The sequence below is a fragment of the Macaca nemestrina genome, chromosome 7 (assembly GCF_043159975.1).
Source record: "Macaca nemestrina isolate mMacNem1 chromosome 7, mMacNem.hap1, whole genome shotgun sequence".
In the NCBI taxonomy this organism is placed as follows: Eukaryota; Metazoa; Chordata; class Mammalia; order Primates; family Cercopithecidae; genus Macaca; species Macaca nemestrina.
The window spans coordinates 138,105,934-138,127,806 of record NC_092131.1 but is presented as its reverse complement, the minus strand read 5'-3'; the positions used below and the strand labels follow the sequence as shown (position 1 = coordinate 138,127,806).

The window sequence follows — 21,873 nt, the reverse complement described above, 5'->3', positions numbered from 1 at the left end:
ATTTTCAGTAGAGACGGGGTTTCACCCTGTTAGCCAGGCTGGTCTCAAACTCTGACCTCATGATCTGCCTGCCTTGGCCTCCCAAAGTGCTAGGATTACAGGTGTGAGCCACGGCACCAGGCCAGAACATTCTTTACCTAGGCCTTGCTGCTTGTCTGGACACAGCCACTGTAACTTGTGCCACAACCCAACTCAAACTCTATTGTGTGTCAGAGCCCCACCTGCCCAGGAGGATACAGGGTGGCCAGCTAACCCCTAGAGTCTTGGGCTCATCTATCCAAATTCCATCATACACTGTGAGGTCTTCCTCTGCTAAGCCAGCATAAGGCCAACCCGCCTCACACTCAGCTGTCTGAACAAGCCGTGTGGACTCAAGTCCTGGTTCTGCCACTTCCTGGCTATAGGATCTTGTAAGTGACCTGGCCTGCCGGTGTTCTTGTCTGTAAAATGGGGATAATAAGAGTATCTGTGTGACAGCGTCGTTATGAGGATTAAACAAGGTATCGAGTACTTGGCTTGCACAATGAATATAAAATAACCTGTCTGCATTAGTAAGACATTTCCCTCATCATAGTCTTTAAAGATTGAACAAGATGACAGATACAAAGCACCTAGCAAATTCTTGGCTTACAGTAGGACTCTCTAAATAATAGCTGTTATTATAACAATAAAGGTGTCAATCACAGCACAAATGCAGTGGACTTTCCCCCGGAAAGGGCTGGAGAAGGGCTTCACAGAGCCTGGAGATGTTTGTACTTCCCCTCTTCATAGTACACATCCCTCCCTGACAGCCTCCCCTGGCCCCACCCCATCCTCCATCCCCCTCACCCTCCCACATGCTTCTCCAGCCGAGAAAAGACCCCAGTGCAGTCATTTCTTTCCTTTGATCTCCAGGATCCAGTGAAAGCCAGACTTAGGCCATCGCCCTCTGCCCCTGCTACTCAGCAAACCTGCCCCTCCTTTGGCTCAGTTTCAGGAGGAGGATGGGGGTAACTCAGGCAGAGGAGATCTGCCCACCACTGACTTCACCTCCTCTGGGCTGAGCTTAGGCCTGGTTGCTGCTGCCCCCTGGGGCCTGTGACTGGAGCTTCCACCGCCCTGCCTGCCCCTGCTGCCCCCTAACCCTGTAGGTCCTGGGGACCCCACTCACAGCTCAAGGATGAGCACCACGTCGGTGCGGTTCTCGTAGACGTCGTGCAGCGTGATGACGTTGTGGTGCAGCACCTGCCGCAGGATGCTCACCTCCCGCTCGATCTCCTCCCGGCTCACACCGCGCCGGCTCGCCGGGCTCTGCCGCTTCTTGATGAACTTGGCTGCATACTCAAGCCCCGTGCTCTTCTCCCGGCACTTCTTCACGATGGCAAACTGGCCACTGTGGGGACACAGACCCACAAGATGAGGTCGTCACTGTGGTCACTGGGGAAGTGACCCCACTGTCAGCTACCAGGTCACACAAATTCAGAGTGATTCTGCCAGGACAGGACAAATCACGCCACCAGTCTGCATCCCCACCTGGATGACAACCTGTGGCTGAGATGCGGCGGGGACTGGGCTTCCCTTCTGTCCATTCCTTCTATGAGGAATGAATGTTAGTATTGTCAGTCCCAGTGTACAGAGGTGAACGCTGAGGCCCAGAAAGGTTATTGATCAGGTGACACAGTCTTGTCATTGCAAAGTCTCAGCTAGAACCCAAGTCTAGGATCCACCAGATGAAATCACAATGTCTATAAGCAGACTGGGCTGGTGGGGATCCAGGTTTGGGTGGAGTTTGGAGAGGAGAGGAGGCAACCTAACAAGGTTAATCACCATAGTGGGGGAGCATCACAGTCAGAGGACTTGGTATAAACAGAGTTGTACAATCAGGAAACTGAGGCATAAGGATAGGTCATGTGACTCACCTGAGGTCATCGCAGAGTTAATGGCAAAGCCAAGCCTCAAAGTCAGACACCCAATCAGCTGTCCACAAAGCCTCTGAGATAGTTTAGAGCAGTCTAGACCACTATTAGTCCCCTTCAGGCACTAGCACCCAGGGCTGGGCTCAGAAACCCCTCACTCCAGGGACAGAGACAGCAACCATGAAATGGAGTCCATGGCAGAGCAGCAGGCAGCCCTGAGCCAGCTTCCCGGAGTGCTCCAGGGGTCCTCCCCACAGGGAAGGGCACCAACCACCTGCTTCTGCACCTCAGTTCAGTGACCAGCAGGAGCTGATCTAAGTCCCCAGAGACTTTCCAGTGGCCATCTTGCCCAGGGGTCCTCCCATCCCCTTACTGCCATTTGCCATCATTGTCCCACGTTTTCTTGCCACTCAAAATACCCACTGCTTAGGTAACTGAGAAAGTTTTCTAGTTCAGCTTAATGGCTTAATAAGAGGCCAGCAGACTCCAGACTTATGAGGTACGCTCTTAGTGGCTCTGGAGTAAAAGCTACATACAAGGAAATGCTTGGGATATTTGCCCCAACCGGCAGAAAATAGCAAAATAGCACTGCATCTGGACCACTCCATCATTAGCATCATCCTCAGTGAGACAGTCTTCAAAATACCCAGAGTGGCAATAACAACAACGAAGTCAAGTTGAGCAAGCAACAGATAGATAGACTAACACTTACATAGCATTCTATGGCAGCCACTTCAGAGACGTTCCCAAACACAAACTCATGCATCTCTCCATCCCCTCAACCTCCATTCACTCAACACTGTCTGGGCATCCACTCTGTGCCAGGATCTGTGCTGGGCACTACTGGGCAGGGACCAAAGGCACAGACAATAGGTACAGATGGAGCTCTGGGGAGAGAGAAGACCCTGGGGGCGGGACTGGGCAGAGAATGCTTTGTGGAGCCAAATTTATCTTACATCGTCCACTGACTCTAAAGTTTCAGCTATTTCAGTTCCAAATATTGGTTCTGAAATGTCCACACACTAGGGGCTGACGCAGATGGAGTGGAGCCAGGCCTCCCAGAGCCAGAGTGAACACATTCAGTGTGATCTCTAACACATATGGTCTCTTGGAGCCACTCTGGACCTTGAGGACAGCGGGTGCCTTGGTAGGTGCCAACAAACACTTGACCGAACTTCCAGGCCCAGGTGGCTCTGAGTCTCAGTGTCAAGACAACCACATGCCTCTCCTCTCCCTCTGACACCTCAAGTGGCTGCTGACAGGGCCTGGCATTTCAGAGTCCCTGTGACCTTGTCACAGAATTCCTGAGCTCCTACTTGACTGGTGGGGAAAGCAAAGCTTAAGGGTGGTAAGGGATACACTTAGGTTTACAGAGAACACAGGTGGTGGCGCAGGGCTTGGCTTGGCATCCAAATCCCCCAGCTCCCAGCCCCACACTGTGTTGACAGCCTTAGGACTTGTGAAGGGGCAGAAAAGCTTTTGCAAACTAGAGCCAAACATTTCAGGCCACCTTGACATTGTTTCCCCTTTGTCTTATGAGGGAAACAGAGGCATTTTTTTCCATATCGCATGCCTGAAAAATTCCCCAAACTCTCAAAAAGCAAATGAGTGTTTGCTTTCCTGCCTGAGTTTTCTCTCTGCAAGACAGCTGTGGCAACGAGTGGTGACCGCAGCAGGCCCACTGCACAGGCATCTTCCCCTCTCCAAACGGAGGTATTTTAAGAGTGGGTGACTAAGATGGCGCCGAATACCACACACCACCACTCATCTCACCTGTCTTCACTCAGGCACAGCCTTCTGCTCAACCTGTGGAGGGGAGCCTCAGAGGGAGCCAAGGCCGCTGGCTGGTGTCCCCCACTCCTTGGGCTGTTTCCAGAAGAGCGGAGAACACCCTCCACCAGACCCAGCCCCCAGGCTTCAAGGTCAGACAGGCCTGGCCTCAGGGACTTATGCTTTCACCTGCTCTAAACAGAGATTTGCTCATCTGTCAAACAGGAATCAGGATTCCCTGCTAGAAAGTTGTGAAGACTGGAAATATTTGTAATGTTGGCCCATGGTACTCACAAGTGGTTCATACAAACACTGAGCAAGAGACACCCAGAGATGTAAGTCACTGATTCAAATGGTCTGGAATGTGAAACCAGGGAATTGGTTTAATTTTATTTATTTTTAGAGATGGGGTCTGGCTCTGCTGCCCAGGTTGGAATGCAGTGGTGTGATCATAACTCACTGCAGCCTCAAATTCCTGGGCTCAAGCAATCCCCCCAACCTCTGCCTCCCTAGTAGTTGGGACCACAGGTGCATGCCACACCACCCAGCTTCAGTTTAATTTTAAAAGCACCACCCTATCCCTCCCCCACTCCCCACCCCCAATGATTCCCATGCACAGCCAGATGTGAAAATATCTCTATTCCAAGCAATTAGCCAACTCCTTTAATCCTAGAGCAGTAGTTCTCAACCCAGGCCACACATTGATATTGCCTGGCGAATTTTAATATTCCTAGTGTTTAAGTCTCACCCTGAGAGATTCTGACCTCCTGGCTTTGGGCCTGAAGGTGTGGGTTATTTAAAAGCCCGCTGGGTAACTGACATGCAGCCAGGGCTGAGAAGCGTTGACTTACGACAGCTTTCTGATTATCTCCATTTCACAAATGAAGAAACTACACCACTGTTACTCATACTAGTTCCTCCTTTTCAGTATTACACTTCCCCGTAGTTCTCTGATCTGATCACCTCAGGAAAGGAGTAAAGAAAGGGAATCAGAAGGGAGGGGTTGTCTCCCATCAGCATGATTTTTCCTTGAGGGCTTCACCAGTCTAACCGCTGTGTTATGAATCTGCAAATCAAGACAGAAGATTACGCTAGCTTTTGGAGGATAACAGGAGTGAAAATTTGTAGTCAGGCACTCCCTGCCCACCGTACTCAGCAGTCGCACAAAAGCAGAACCTGAGGTGGCTCTAGTATGCCCATCAGAGGGCCCAGCCAACCCAAGGGCAGGTGAAGACTGTGACAGCAACAGGCCCTTGTCTGCATACAGAAGGCTCTGCAGCCAGAAGCTGAGGCCCCACAGTGCAGAAGTCACCAGCTAGGCTACAGGGATGATGGGTGGGAGGCAAGGGCCTGTCCACTTTAGGACAGAGCCACCCAGAATGTCATCCAGGAAGGGAACAGAGGGGAGCAATTCAACCTCTAATGAAGGTCGTTGCTAACACTAAATCAAAAACGATGGGAATACTGGGATCTGGTATACACATGCAAAGCACACATATTCTAGTATCTCTGCCCCACCGTAGCAACAATCAATACCTATGCATGGTCTACTGCAGCACGGGGCTGGTAGGAGGCCCGATTCCTGGTCCTAACCTGCTATCAAAGTTTCATGGGCTTGACAAGGAGCTGCCTTTTCAGTTCATGTTTCTCCACCTGCCACCTCAGGTCTCACCTTAGAAAGCTTCCTGTCAGAAAGCTCCAAAGAGCCTGGGACAACTCTAAACAGGAATGAAGCCCTTTCCCTTCACTCTCCAAATTCCTCTGGGCTGGTGTCAGGAGACTGGGAGTCTAGTCAGAGCCCTACCACTAACGAGCCAGGACCCTGGGCAGCCTGTTCAACTCCCCGGGCCTCAGTTTCCTTCTTCGTCAAGTGGGGACAATAACACCTGCCCTGCCCACTTCCCAGGGTTGTTTGGGAAATCATGGGGTGATGTCTGAGATAGGACTTTACCATCCAACCTTGCAGAAGAGTATGAGGCGTGGGTAGGTGGGAACTCTGTGCCTGAGGCTGGCTTGCAAAAGTCACGTAGGATGGTTTCGTGAGGGACAGTAAATCCGCAAGATACAGAAAACAGCCCGCTTCTGCCAGCACTCTCCTGCAATTCTGTCAGGAACACACTCCTCTTCCCAGGCAGAGGACTCAGCTCCGCACTCACTCAGCACCCGGGAGGATGAGTGGGCTGTGTCAACATCAATGTCACTGGCAGATGGGCCTCATTCCCAAACTTGTCAGGCCCCCAGGTGGCACCTCATAAGGGCTCTCTAGTTGTCTGCCCAGGACTCAAATGAAAACGGGTACAGCTAGAACAGCTTCTCAGTGCTCAGAAATGTCCCCAACCTTAGTTCTTAAGGTTCATGGAGGAGCCTGGCCTAATCCCCACCCCCCAAATTCTTCACTGTCAAGGGTGAATAACCAGGGCATGACCCAAATATCACACCATGGGATAGATCTTGTAAAGCAATGTAAACATTACAACATTTATATCCAGCTTTTCCAAGACGGAGTCTCCTCTGTTGCCCAGGATGGAGTGCAGTGGCACAATCTCAGCTCACTGCAAGCTCCACCTCCTGGGTTTAAGTGATTCTCCTGCCTCAGTCTCATGAGTAGCTTGAATTACAGGCACCCGCCATCATGGCTGGCTAATTTTTTTTTTTTTTTGAGACGGAGTCTCGCTCTGTCACCCAGTCTGGAGTGCAGTGGCCGGATCTCAGCTCACTGCAAGCTCCGCCTCCCGGGTTTACGCCATTCTCCTGCCTTAGCCTCCCCAGTAGCTGGGACTACAGGCGCCCACCACCTCGCCCGGCTAGTTTTTGTTTTGTTTTGTTTTGTTTTGTTTTTTTTAATAGAGATGGGGTTTCACCGTGTTAGCCAGGATGGTCTTGATCTCCTGACCTCGTGATCCGCCCGTCTTGGCCTCCCAAAGTGCTGGGATTACAGGCTTGAGCCACCGCACCTGGTCAGCTTTTCTCTTAATGAGCTAACTTCATATTCATTCTCTTTTTTAATATTTGCAAGTATCATTTTTAGTTCCATTTCACAGATAAGAAAACTGGAGAGGTATGGTGGCTTATACCTGTCATCCCAGTGCTTTGGGAGGCTGAGGCAGGGGGATCACTTGAGGCCAGGAGTATGAGACCAGCCTGGTCAATGTGGTGAAACCCTGTCTCTACTAAAAATACAAAAATTACCCAGGCATGGTGGTGCAAGCCTATTATTCCAGCTACTTGGGAGGCTGAGGCACGAGAATCACTTGAACCCAGGAGGCAGAGGTGCCAGTGAGCTGACATCATGCCACTGTACTGCAGCCTGGGTGACAGGGTGAGACTTTGTCTCCAAAAAAAAAAAAAAAAAAAGAGCCAGGCAAGGTGGCACAAACTGCAGTCCCAGCTACTCAGGGTGCTGAGGTGGGAGGATGACTTTCAGCCCAGCAGTTTGAGGCTACGGTGAGCTATGATCATACCACTGCACTTCAGCCTGGGCGACAAGCAAGACTCTGTCTCTTAAAAAAGTCAATTAAAAAAAAAAGAGAGAGAAAAAACTGGGCTTAGAGAAGTAAAGTGACTTGGCAGTTGGGCCAGGGAACAGGGCTAGGACACAGATCCACGTCATTGACTCCAGTTACAGTGAGGCTCTTGAGGTAACTGACCAGCAGTGTGTACCAAGTAGTGAGGAGAGGGGCCAATCCCAGAAGAGAACAGTATTTGACATTGTTTTGAATTGCTGGCATGTGGTGATAGTAAAAAGCAGACTGATTTTTACTCGATTTTATTATCAGTTTGTTTTATTTATACATACATGCATGCATACATACATACATACATACATACATACATAGTCTTGCTCTGTTGCCCAGGCTGGAGTGTAGTGGTACGATCTCGGCTCACTGCAACCTCCACCTCCCAAGTTCAAGCAATTCTCCTGCCTCAGCCTCCCAAGTAGCTGGGATTACAGGTGCGCACCACTATGCCTGTCTAATTTTTGTATTTTTAGTAGAGATGAGGTTTCACTGTGTTGGCCAGGCTGATCTTGAACTCCTGGTCTCCAGTGATCTGCCTGCCTCAGCCTCCCAAAGTGCTGGGATTACAGGCATGAGCCATTGCGCCAGGCCTATTATGGGTTTTAAATTCTCAAAAGGAAATGCACCCCTAACAGCCTGCATCAAGGTAGATCACTCCCACTGTCCACTCACCCTCACCCTCTGTGGTAAGCCACAGCCAACCAGACTTGTTCTGTCAACTACCAGGGCCAAGCTGCTAGAGGCTTTCAAAGGTCTATGGGCTGGGTGTGGTTGTTGTAATCCCAGCACTTTGGGAGGTGGGAGGATCACCTGAGGTCAGGAGTTTGAGACCAGCCTGGGCCAACAGGGCAAAACCCCATCTTTCCTAAAAATACAAAAATTAGCTAGGTGTGATGGTGCACACCTGTAGTCCCAGCTACTCGAGAGGCTGAAGCACAAGAATCGTTTGAACCTGGGAGGTGGAGGTTGCAGTGAGCTGAGATCACACCACTGCACTCCAGCCTGGATGACAGAGCAAGACTCCATCTCAAAAAAAGAAAAAAAAAAAGAAAAGTCTATGGATTGAGTGGGTCTACCTCATTCCCTCTCTTAGTCGACTCTAAAGTGTCCACAAATTGAGTGACGTGCCCTTAAGTCGCCAGTCTCTCAAGGGGGAAATGAGGCAGAGCTGCAGAGAACACAGGGTCCCAGCTGAGGGACAAGATGCCACCAGAGGTGAGAGAACCAAATGGGAAGTGTTCCAAAGCAGAGGGTCGTGGAGACTGGCTTCCTCCTCCTGCTTCCCCACCACAGTCACCACAGTTCCTCTTTCCTCTCTGGAGAACAATGAGCCGCGATTCCTCTGGAATTACCCTGTGAGGTTTCAGGGCCACAGGGCAGGGATAATGCTTAGGAACTTCCAGCCAAGGACCTTCAGCCAACGTGTCTCAAAGGCAGGAGCAGCTCAAAGCTGTAGTCCACAAGAACGAGGTCAGCCTGATCCCGGAGGACCCCCACCCACATCCCACAGCCACAGCCTGCTTGGGGATGGTGTCACTGAGCCCCCTCCCTACTCTTCTGCCTGGCCAGGCTCCACTGTGGAGCCTCTGTGGCTGACCCTGTCCTTATCTCCCACCCTTTCCCAGCGCATCCATCTTCCAGCCAGGCCACTCCAAATCCTATGAACAACAGGCAGAAAACACTTGGGGACACATTCCCCAAGGTCAGAGCAAGCAAGGGACCAGATATTCAGGAAACCAAAACAGAGTGAAGAAACATAATGTTATCCGAGGTCGGAGCAGGAAACAGGTCAGGGTTTTAGGCCAGAGAGACAAGGGTAAGGAGGAAAAGTTTACCAAAGCCAGGTGGGCAGTGCACAGGGAACTAGACGGGCAAGACAGGAGTGAGAAACACTCAGGGAGCAGCAGCAAAGTCAGCAGCAGGTGGAGAGTCTGGAACAACAGAAATGCCAGCCAAGAACCTGCAAACAGAAGAGGGCACAGGGCTGCCCAATAGGACTCTTCTCCCAGCTAATGACCCAGGCCCCCCATTTCATAAGCCTGTTTCCCCTCCCTGACCTCGTTGCTACTGTCTTTCCAGTCCCTTGAAATTTGAGGTGTGGAACCCTCTCTCAAATCTTTCACCGAAGTCCAATAGGTAAAACAGATTAAAAGCTGTGCTTCTTTTGGAGAGGCACCCAGAGCCCACCCACTGACCGCCCCCACCCATGAGGCCTAAAGGGGCTTCATGGAACCCCAAAAGCTCCAGGGAACACAGTTTGAGAAGTACTGCTCTATAGCATGGAAGCACAGCATGCTCTAGATGATCCCAAAGAAGTTTCAAACCATCAGTGAAAATGAAAAACAGAAATGCAGATGCTTCTCAGTATTACTATCTAGTCTTTTAGGAAGTCACTCCAACCAAGCCGAACTCAGGGTCAGCGGTGAGGAGCACATGTAGGCTAAGCGCCAGGAGCCAGAGTCTCCAGGCAACTACTCCTGACCTGTAAATGGCCCCTGTCCACAAAGTCACAGGTGGCTGCTCTGTATGGGCCTGCAGCAGCTGCTTTTATGGACTGGCCTGTTTCGTTCCCAGGTCCTACAGACTAACTTCCTTCCTCTAGAAATTTTTTGTTTTTTTGCAGGGGACAGGGGTTCAGAAAAACTAAGGCACAAAAAGGAAGGAATCATTTAGCAGGGCCAAGTCGGGTTAAAGGATGACAACTATTTTTTAACTTATGTACATTTTGATGCTGTTGTCAAATGAGCTCAAGCCTGCAAGTCTAGGACCTGAAATAAGTTAGGCTCAATTAAAGTTTGACTTGGCTATGTAAAGAAAGATTTTCACTGAAAATATAGTTCACTATCCTCTGATATTTCCCTTAGTCTAGAGTCTAGATTCTAGACACTAAACATGATGTAGGTCACTGAGGAAATGCTGGGCTTGGAAGGAACTCACCCAACCATCCACCCATGCATCCTCCTAACTGTCCACTCACCTATCCATCTGTCTCTCATTTACTGATCATCGTCCTAAGTGCTGTAAACAAGACACACCCCACAACTCAAAAGGCTTATATAGTCTATTGCAGAGATTAGACAAACGCAGAGGAAAAGGAAATATAGCCTGGGCATGAACGAAATATCTGCAACAGCTGGAGAGGCAGGGAGTGATACACAAACGCTTCATTCCGTGGAGGCCCCGACTAACCTCTCACCTTCACTCCCTCCCTATCAGGTTGTGGCCGCTTTCTCAAGGAAATACATCAGCAAGATGAACCTGCCCTTTCCTTTCGTCCTCATGGGAGCACAGGAAAGGAGAGAACAAGCAGTCAAGGGGCCAGTCGTGCTCAGTTGGGTCAGGCGTCCTTCCCACCACCTGAGTTCCTGAGAGTCAGATGTATGTTTGGGTAACAAAAGAACTTCAGCAGAACAGGTCAGTTTGCTCTCTCCTAGAAATGCCAGCCAAGCCCATAGTCTGGGCAAAGCCCAGGAGACAGAATCAAAGGATAATACCTTAAACCCAAGCTTGTGCTGCCACGCAGGAAAGACTGCAGAAGGAAGATGGGAATATCCAGGATGGTTTGAGGCTCTCCTATTACTGTGGGGGTACAGGATTACCCCTCATAAAATGGTAAAGTAAACCGTTCATGTTCTAGAATACCTCCTTCCCCACTTTCCCTCCCCTCTCCTGCATCCAGCCCATCTCCTGTGAACATTCCGCCTCTTCCTGGCCCACATCCCTGTGATCCTTCCCATAATTCATGTAAGGTGACAAAGGATTCCTAAGGGTTATCCTGGCCTCCCTCCAAAGTAACACCTTCACAGTTTAACACCATTTGTGACCAAGAAGGGGCTTTAATAGTGGCAAATTTAGGCACACATGTGGCAAGTGGTAGGACGACTTGGAGATAGAAAGGTCTTTTTACTTTCCCAAGATTCACACTAAATAGGTGGCTCTGCAGAGGGCTATGTGTGTCTGTGTAATGTGAATGTGGATGGTGTACGAATCATAACCAGTTATTTCTTGCCCATTTTCTTCTGTCCACCTGGATCTTAAGGCCTGAGAGATTCTTCATGCAAGAATCTCATTCTTCATTGATATAGTCAGCTCTTAGCCATCTAGAATGGATGGTCTCTGTTTCTCAAAATGTTTGTGAATTTTTTATCCCAAGTTTATTTATTCACCATGACTTGAAAATGCCCAAGATTGCCTGCCTCTCCCAGATATGCAGGGCTGTGAATGGGGAAGACTACATATCATGGGCAAAGTACAGGGTTAGGAGTCCTGGCTCTGCCACCAACTTTCAAGCTTCCTTTTCCCTTGGGGCCTCATGCAAAAATGAAGGATTGGAGCAAGTTATCTCTTTCAGGTCCTCAACCCAATCTCTGTTAGAGTCTCTGACGCAGGTCAGTGGGTGACATATGACATATCAATACGTACGAAACATTCCACAGACACACAGGGTGGTTTCTGGGTTTCCTACCGCACAGGGCCCAGCCATTGGTCCAGGCTACTGACACTGATCTGTCACGTGTCAGCCAACTAAATTTTCAAAGACAAAGGAGGACCAGGGCTTCAGGCAAGGAGAGCAGATCTCAGGCACTATATTCATGGCCAGGAAAATGCTGAACTCGCCAAACATCACAAAAGTGTTTCTGTAACAAATGACCTGGGCATTCATTTAGTGCTCAACTATCAGCCAGCCTATAAGAGCCTGGAGAGTAAGAGCTGTTATCTTTATAACTCTCACAGGTCCCAGCTCAGCACCTGGCACGAAACAGGTATTCAGCCAGTGTTTGTAGAAATGATGATATGAGCTGAAGAACCGGGAAGTGTGATAAAGGGCCTCGTCATCCTTGGCCGGCCCCCAGTGCAGCAAGAGCCCTTCATTGGCAGACTCACTTAAAAATAAAACATTCTTGATTGTTTTTAATTAGAAAAAGAAGACTGTTTTTAAAAAAAAGGAAGGAAGGAAGGAAGGAAGGAAGGAAGGAAGGAAGGAAGGAAGGAAGGAAGGAAGGAAGGAGAGAAGCACAAAAAGAAGCTAAAAATGTACCTTAGCCCCACCTTCCTGAGATAACCATTGTTATCATCTTGGTGTCTGCCCCCTCAGATGTTTTCCAATACATACTAAAATCTTTTTTACTTTTTTTTTTTTTTTTTTTTTTTTTTTTTGAGACGGAGTCTCCCTCTGTTGCCCAGGCTGGAGTGCAGTGGCTCCATCTCGGCTCACTGCAACCTCCGCCTCCCGGGTTGAAGCAATTCTCCTGCCTCAGGCACCCACCACCACACCTGGCTAATTTTTGTATTTTTAGTAGAGATGGGGTTTCACCATGTTGGCCAGGCTGGTCTCAAATTCCTGATGTCAGGTGATCCGTCCACCTCGGCCTCCCAAAGTGCTAGGATCACAGGTGTAAGCCACGGTATTGCCTGGCCTGTTTTTTCATTTTTTAATGTAAGTGGGATGGTACTGTAGATACTATTTTGAAGCCTGCTTTTTAAAAATTCTCCCCTTAACAATAGATCATTAACATTTCCTCATATAATTAAAAATTATTTGAATATCTAATTTTAAATGGCTGTATAATATCATATTATACAGGTAAACCATGGTTTTTAAAGCAAATTCTCAATTTTGGACATTTATATCATTTCCAATTTTTAATATCATTATGATACTGTTATAAATACTCACGTGTATAAATCTCTGCATACATCCCTGGTTGTTGTTGCTGTTGTTGTTGTTTTCTTTTTTTTTTTTTTTTTTTGAGATGGAGTCTCGCTCTGCCGCCCAGGCTGGAGTGCAGTGGCCGGATCTCAGCTCACTGCAAGCTCCGCCTCCCGGGTTCACGCCATTCTCCTGCCTCAGCCTCCCGAGTAGCTGGGACTACAGGCGCCCGCCACCACGCCCGGCTAGTTTTTTGTATTTTTTAGTAGAGACGGGGTTTCACCGTGTTAGCCAGGATGGAGTTGTTGTTTTCTTTTTGAGACAGGGTCTCACTCTGTAACCCAGGCTGGACTACAGTGGCACAATCATAGCTCACTGCGGCCTCAGCCTCCCGAGTAGCTAGGACTACAGGCGCCCGCCACCACGCCCAGCTATTCCTTTTTCTTACTACTCGTAAAAGCTCTTTATGTATTCGCGATATTTAACCTTTTGTCAACTATGTTGAAAAGATTTTCCCTAACTGATTTTCTTATAGGCCAGAGTGGTTATGGGTTTATTGTCTAAAGGAGCTATAGGTCTTTCTTAGCATCAGATGGTATTAACAAGTTTTTTCCCTTCACTTCTCCTCCTGCCTGTTAACTCCATCACCCAACCGCTGTGTCTTAGGGCTACTCTGAAGGGAGCGATTCTGTGCCTCAGTGAGACTCTTGCCATTGCTGGTCACATTGCTGGTCACTCCATGCAGGGTGTACCTTCAAACTTACTGCATGGCCCAGGGGACCCACTGCTATCCCTTGTCCCCCACCCCCCACCCCGGTCCTTTCCTCAAAGTCACTGCGCTCTTGCTCTGGGCAATGTCCCTCCTGTGAGCTGACTAAAGTAAGGCATGGCATTGGAAGGTGAGCAGGCCCTGCTGCAGGAGTGTAGCCCCAGGGTGGGCCACAGCTGTGAGGCAACCAGCACAAGACCCCTTTAGAGAGGCAAAGCATCTCTCCTGACCCCAAATTATCCAGCATGTGTATAGTGTCCTTTATAGTAGGACTCACATGTTGGCTTTTTTTTTCAGAAATTACCATAAAGATGTTTGTCTACCATGGAAAAGTGATACCCTTCCTCATTTCAGATAATGAAAGTGACATCATCTATCTTATTTCCTTTTTGTTATCTTGGTACCAAATGACAACAACTATGATGATCTAGATGTTGGGTGTATTTCCTCCTTCTTCCTTTGCACCATGGATTCTCAAACTTGGAGGCATATCAGAATCATTTGGGGAGCTGGTTAAATATTCAGGCACAGCCAGATGCAGTGGCTCACACCTATAATGCCAGCACTTTGCAAGGCTGAGACAGGAGGATCACTTGAGGCCAGGAGTTGAAGACCAGCCAGGGCAACATAGTGAGATCCCATCTCTACCCCCCCCCAAAATTGTTTTAATTAGGTAGGCATGGTGGCATGTGCCTGTAGTCTCAGCTACTCAGCAGGCTGAGGTGGGAGGATCGTTTCAACTTAGGAACATGAGACTGCAGTGAGCTATGATGGTGCCACAGCACTCCAGCCTGACAACAGAGCAAGACCCTAGCTCTAAACACAAAAATATTAAAAATAAATAAAAATAAATGAGACACCCGGGCCTTATCACACATTTGCTAAATCATACTCTTCTGGAGGACATCTGGCTTTTGATCTTCTACTTTTATGTTCGCTTTCTATCCATGTGCCTCTCATCATAGGGTGCCTCAAATTCTTAACAAGCATGAGCAAGAGGAACCATAATGGTTCTGTGCTGCCATCACTGCAGCGTTCACTCCAGGACACAAGCATGGAGAAATACAGTGAGCTGCAGAGCATGCCTTCCAAGACAGAACTTAGCCCATCTCACAGCCAGCTAAAGGGAGTCCCAAAGTGTGAAAGGCTTTGCCCAAGGGAGGACCATTCAATCATTTACAGCCGATCCTAATGGCCAAGTTGATTGCAGAGCAAAAAGCATTTCCCACAGGAATAAAATGGTGCCATCCCATCCCCTTCTGCCCCCACGCTTGCAGGTGGCCTATTCCCTCATCCCCACCCTCAAAGGATTTGGCTTTCGGTCCACACCCAGCCTCTCTATGCCCACAAGCACGGAGGACTGGGTGGGGACAGAAGGAACAGGTCCAAGTCCTCTTAGAAGCACATCTTCCTCTACACCTCTCTCACCCAGCCCTACTCCTCAGCAGACGCCAGAGCCTCTGTCAGGCAAGCATCTCAGAGTGTAGCTGTGCCATCTCCTCTGTCATCACCACCCCCCATTAGCAACTCCCAGGTGCCTTCAGGGTTGCCACTCCTGCCCCACTCCTCCAACTCTGCTCTAAGCCATTACAGGCTTTGGCACTGCCTGACAGGTTTCCTTCAAGCCTAATTGTCAGGGCGCAGGAGAGGTATGTGTCACATCCAACATGATTTATTTGTCCTCTGTCTACCCCAGCTGCAATTTATTTTATTTTATTTTATTTTTGAGACAGATTCTCATTCTGTCACCCAGGCTGGAGTGCAGTGGCACAATCTTGGCTCACTGCAACCTTCACCTCCCGGGTTCAAGCAATTCTTCTGCTGCCTCAGCCTCCCAAGTAGCTGGGACTACAGGCGCCTGCCACCACACCTAACTAATTTTTGTACTTTTAGTAGCCATAGGTTTTCACAATGTTGGCCAGGCTGGTCTCAAACTCCTGACTTCAAGTGATCTGCCTGCCTTGACTTTCCAAAGTGCTAGGATGACAGACATGAGCCACCATGCCCAGCCTTAGCCGCAATTTAAAATGGACCCTAGCCTCTAAAATGGTCTCTTTCTTCTAGAAACACTCCCCGCCCCCCGCATCAAGTCTCCCACACTAACTGCCTCCAATTGCCCTTGTCCTCACCCACATGGCCCACACTGGAGTCACAGAGGGGCAGAGGTTAAGTAGCAGTGCTCTGAGGGCGCGGGGGTCTCTGGAAAGGACTCCAGGATAACTCCAGCCCAGTTCTGTTACGAGCTGGCTGTGAGACCCTGGGCGAGTTTCATCATCAGTGAGACAAGGATGAAAACGCCTCATAAGCTATGACGATTTCAGGCACTGATCCACACAAGTGCCCACAATAGCATCCAGCACATGGTAAACACCAACAAATAGGATTTTATCCTTAGCACTCTGGGCTCAGTTTCCTTGCCTTTGAAATGAAAGTAATACACTTATCTCACAGTCAGTTAAGAAAACTGAATTTGAGAATTGGAGAACACAGCACAGAGCCTGACATATCCTTGGTGCTGAGAAAATGGTTTCTGATTGATGAAGGATGAAGCAGTCAGACAGTGAGTATCATGGGTCAGAGCAGACATTCTTACCCATGGGTGCAGGCTGCCCTTTCCTGCCCCTCAATACCCCAGAAAATCACCTCCATCCTCAGGGAAGCAGGCCCACAGAGCAGTCATGGGCTCCCACACGGACGTGGGCTGACCAGACAAGTACATTCCTGCCTTATCTTGAGACACGGCAGGTCCAAGCTCTCCCTCTGGGACAGACAGAGAGAAGCCAGGTTGTGTCTCAACATGTCAAGTCCCAGGACAGCCAAAGGATGGACTGTCTCCCTCGGGCCGCCTGCCACCACACTGTTCCTCCAGGCTGGGGACTCTGCGGGGTTTCTCCTGCCAGAGGCTGGGCCTGGCTGGCAAGCCTCCCCTACGCACAGAGAAGGGTCCCCACATACACCAGGCTCTCTGGCTCCCTGGGTCCCTGCAGGGTGGACCCATGCCCGGAGGGGACCCAGGGGAATCGCCGGGAAGCCCAGGCAGGAGCAGCTGAGGTTGCCATGGCCACAACAGCAGGTGCTTTCCGTGTGCACAGCTCGGCATCCTCCCCCTTGCAGCTCGTCCTGCCCTGCACTGTTCTGTCTCCTTCCCCAAATCCCACCGTGGGCTGTGGTCTCCTGAAAGGAAGGGACAGTGCTGCTTGTTCACTGTTGTGCATTTGTGCTTGATGAGGATTCGTTGAATAATGAGTTTTGAGCGTAAGCACCGGGAACAGGAAGATGAACAAGATGCAGTCCCCATCCACGGAAGAACCACCAAATATTGGAAGAAGGCAGCTTCCTCGCAAACCTTCTCTTTCCTAAAGGAAATATTCTATGTATTGACTCTCCTGTGCTCTTCGAGGGCAGAGCTGTTTTGTGAAATTTTCTACCTCCCAATCCCCCACAAAGTACACACTAGGCGCTTTGACACAAAGTAAACTTAGCTCGGGAGCATGGCACGGACACTGTCTGAAAACCCGCCCGTTCACTCTTGGGCAGTCACTCTCTGTTCTGGGAGGAATTTTCCCATGGATCCCAGAGGCCAGTAAGAAGCAAACTCATTTGGTCAAAATTTCTCTTCCTCTCCAGCCCAGGAATGATCTGACCAAGCTGGGGCTGGGGGTCAGGACTATCCGTGGGCCAGGCATCAGACTCGAGCCAGTCCAGAGCACGTGGGGACTGGGAGGACAGTTCTGCCCCCACAGCTGCCAACAGCTGCTTCTCGTGGAACTGCAGGGTCAAACCACAGGGGAGAGGAAGGATCATCTCCCCTCCCATCTCATAACTGAGGAAACACTCACAGCAGCTTGCCCAAGGTCACAAAGCAGTTCACAGTCACACAGTCCAGGACCCCAGGTCTCTTACTCCTATTCCTGTGTCTTTCTACAACAGCTAGGCTTTCCAAACTTACTCCATCAGCAGAGATCTTTTCCTTTTCATTATTTTAAAAATTTTTAGCAGAATAATATACACAAACATGGTTAAGTAAAAATGAGATTGCACAGAAAGCCTTATAATGGAAACAAGAGTCCCCTGCCCCATTCCTCTTCTGCCCTAGCTCTGCTTGCCAGAGGCAACCATTTTTAAGTCTTCTTGTACTTAAGACTGCTTTTTTTCCTGCCTTTTGTTTTTTTTTTGAGACAAGGTCTTGCTCTGTTGTCCCAGCTGGAGTGCAGAGGCGCAATTACAGTTCACTGCAGCCTCAAACTCCTAGGCTGAAGTTATCCTCCCACCTCAGCCTCTCGAGTAGGTAAAACCACAGTCACGCAACCACCATGCCTAATTTTTATATTTTCTGTAGAGATGGGGTTTCGCCACGTTGCCCAGGCTAGTCTCAAACTCCTGGGCTCAAACTATCCACCTGCCTCGGCCTCCCAAAGTACTAGTATTACAGGCATGAGCCATCACGCCCAGTCAAGAACATTTTCAAATAAACCTTACATAGATGTTTAACGTACAAAATAGATCAAAGCATCTTTGCTTTGGTTGAAAGGGGGATGATACAAAGCACTTGCTTGACTACCATGACTACTACTACTACACACACACACACACACACACGCGCGCGCGCACACAGCCCCTAGGTCTGCTCCACAGGACTTTGTGTAAAAACCGCACCGCTACAGCAAACTCCCCCTTACATCACAGCCTCCCACTTTTACTGGGGCCTGCTTGCTATGGTGTAGAAAAAACCTTTCTCCCTGAACAAATGCCTGCACCACGCATACCTGGACTTTGTCCCCACACCCAGACTCCTGAGGTGTCACCATCTACAGCAAAAGAGACCTCTACAACGCCTCCGGTTTTCCCTGAAGCGTAGGCTCTGAATGGGAGGAGAGAACTGGGGAGGAACCCCTGTGTGTCACAACTCACAAAAATGCAACTAATAGCTGGTTGGATCAGTAGCCATGTATTCCTTAATATGACTGAATGCGACTGCTTCCCTACCAGTTGGCAGAATTCAGGTATGCAGGGGTAAAAAATGACATTTCGATGTAATGGGAGAAGGCATGATCCTGGGGGTGGGGAGAACGATGGTAATCAGTGGGAAGGCAGATCAAGATGGCTGCACAGTGGAGGTGTTTGGGGTACTGGAGAGCCACATGACGGTGCCCAGAGCCTGGCAAGCTGGGAATAGGTGATAACAAAGTGTCCGATGAATGTAAAACAAACGTGGTGAGGGCACCCTCTGATTGCTTACTCCCCAATCCTTCCCTTCTTCAAAACACTTGAGTCAACCTCTTTTTTTTTTTTTGAGACGGAGTTTTGCTCTTGTCACCCAGGCTGGAGTGCAATGGTATGATCTCGGCTCACTGCAACTTCTGCCTCCCAGGTTCAAGTGATTCTCCTGCCTCAGCCTCCCAAGTAGGTGGGATTACAGGTGTGAGCCACCACATCTGGCTAATTTTTGTATTTTTCGTAGAGACGGGGTTTCACCATGTTGGCCAGGCTGGTCTAGAACTCCTGACCTCAGGTGATCCACCCGCCTCAGCCTCCCAAAGTGCTGCAACTGCAGGCATGAGCCACCGCAAGTGGCCAGGTTCAACACTCTTTAACCACCTCCACTACCTGCCCAAAAAAAAAAAACAAAAAACTCTGGTCTGTGCTGGATTCCACTGTGCTGCGCCATCAGATGCTGAAGGCAGGCACTGGCTCAATCTGCTATCTCTAGATCACAGTCCAGCCATGCTTCCCCAAGCAGCTTGGCCTGACAAAGAACAGTTACTATATGTGATGGTGTAATCTCCTTCCTTCCTCCTCCTACCCCCAGATGGGGCTCAAGCACTCACAATATACATTTTCTCTCCAAAATTAATAGCAAATACACAGCCTAAGAAGACAACAACCTCTTCCCACTTGACGAGGATGGGAAGGAAGTGGGGCTACTAAGCAGCAATCAGAGCTCCCAAGAAGACCTTTCTGGAAATCTCCCCCTATGGCACAAATAGGTCAGCAGCGTGCCCCCCTCCACATTCTAGGGGCCCTGGGCTGTACTTCCCCTCCTCTCCTCTCAATTACACCCTTAAGAGCATTGCTCTTCAAACGTTGGACGGGCGGCATTGACTCCACCTGGGAGCTTTTCAGAAAAGTAGAATCTTAGATCTCATCTCAGCTCTACTGAATCAGAATCTGTGTGTTAACACAACTCCCAGGTGATCCATGTACCCATTAAAGTTTGAGAAGTGCTGTTTTAGAAACTATTACAGCAAGGCCCCAATCTACTGCTTAACAGAATCCTAGATACCCCAATATTCATGCCACATTTCCTTTGGTTCTGACCCTCTTTGCTGAAAATTTGCTTTCCTACCTTGGCAAAGGCAGTATTATGAGCAAACACAAATTAATAAATATCTGCTGAGTGACTCCTTCTGTGAATAAAAGTAGCCCTTGAAGAGCAACTTCATGATTTGCAAAGTGGTTTCACATGATTCCTCTCATTTTACATTCTCAAATTCTCGGGAGGCCCATGGGGACAGGTATTGCCAACTCCTACTACAGAAGAGCCAAGCTCAGGGCCCTGGGGAGAGTGGCACAGTCAACCTCCAAGGTGGCATCTCTGATCCACATCTGGTGGAAATGTTCCAGCTCAATGCAGATCAACCATAGTGTTGAGAGGAAAGGATGGACTACTTTAAAACATTTTTATTAACAGAGTTCATCAGAAATTCCTTTTTTTATGTAAGTCTTCTTATTGGAAACACAGATGAGTTTTACATGCTCTAGCAATAAACAATATATGTCCTTCAATAAAATACATTTTGAAGATGAACACATTTTGAAAGGTTTTAAGTTTCTTCTATTGTCCCTGTGTCTTCCATAGCATCTATCAGTATAATTTGTACATAATAATAAAAAATATTTCATAATTAATGGATGGATGGATAGATGACCAACTGGAGGACTTGGCAGAACACATACTAAACTCTACCAGCTCCAATTTCCTCTTCTGTAAAATGAGGCTAATATCTACCTATGTCAGGCTTCTATGAGGCTCACATAGCAATGCAAGTGAATATGCTTTGTAAACTGCAAAAGGCCACACACAAGCAAGGGATGATAGTATGAACTCCCACCAATCTCACACACAGATACAGTAGGCTGCTATTTGGTAAGAGTTCAGGGGGCCTTTATGCCCCCACCCACCAAATAAACTCACTGACATCTCATCTGTAAATATCATTCCTTAGAGTCTTGGGTCTTTTAAACAGAGAATTGCCTAATTAATGAAACCAGCAGCAGAGGTAGGGGGAGAGACTAAGACTCTGTGTGTGTGTGTGTGTGTGTGTGTGTGTGTGTGTGCGCGCGCGCGCGCGTGTGTGTGTGTCGTGGGAGCAGAGGTGGTGGGGTAGCGTTAAGACTGACTCTTTTATTAATTTACCCAAAGCAGGAATTAGCAGGAATGGGACCCAGGCCTGCAGTCTGAGGAGGGTGGGTGGATGCAATGAGGCAATGAGGTAAGGTGGGGAGGAACTGATCTCAGGGGACCCCTTGAGGATAGAATGGAGAGACAACCCCCTACTGGCTCTTCTGTTCTAGCTCTGAAGGCTGGCTTCAGTCCACAGCACATCTCTAGATTTTGTCCCTCTTCAGTGGCCGAGTGAGGAAAAGCTTGGAATAGCAACATTTCCAAAGGGTGTGAAATTAATCTGCATTAGTGGGAAGGTTTGGCAATAGCACTCTATCATAGGCACTGCATTGCTCTGGCAGACCTAGACACACTTTGCAGACTGCAAAATAATGTCCTTACAGGGCATCCAATGCTTCCAGCATCACCAGGATTCACCTACTTCTTTGCTGACCCATGGTGGCATTACCTGGGTTTAACCAGTTGAGTGATCAAGAGCAAATCAGCTATCCTCTCTTGGGTCTTAAGTTTCTTTTCTTTCCCTTCCTTCTTTTCTTTTCTTTCTGACAGTCTTGCTCTGTCACCCAGGCTGGAGTGCAGTGGCACAATCTCAGCTCACTGCAACCTCTGCCTCCCAGGTTCAAGCAATTCTCTTGCTTTAGCCTCCCGAGTAGCTGGGACTACAGGTGCCCACCACCACACCTGGCTAATTTTTGTATTTTTAGTAGAGATGGGGTTTCACCATGTTGGTCAGGCTGGTCTCAAACTCCTGACCTCAAGTGTCTGCCCACCTCAGCCTCCCAAAGTGCTTGGATTACAGGCATGGGCCATGGCATCCAGCCTATCACACCTTTTAAAATTAACAATCATTCTTTAATATCATCAAT

At 48.9% G+C, this 21,873-nt stretch overlaps 1 protein-coding gene across 4 annotated transcripts in view; it reads right to left on the bottom strand.

The window, feature by feature from the left end:
* LOC105488766 (death associated protein kinase 2) overlaps positions 1–21,873 on the bottom strand; it is a 141,458-nt gene that overhangs the window by 77,084 nt on the left and 42,501 nt on the right. For all 4 annotated transcript variants that reach the window (XM_011753188.3, XM_011753224.3, XM_011753171.3 and 1 more), the window contains exon 3: positions 1,151–1,372. In XM_011753188.3, the coding sequence (XP_011751490.2) occupies positions 1,151–1,372 (222 nt within the window). The remainder of the gene's footprint in view (positions 1–1,150; positions 1,373–21,873) is intronic.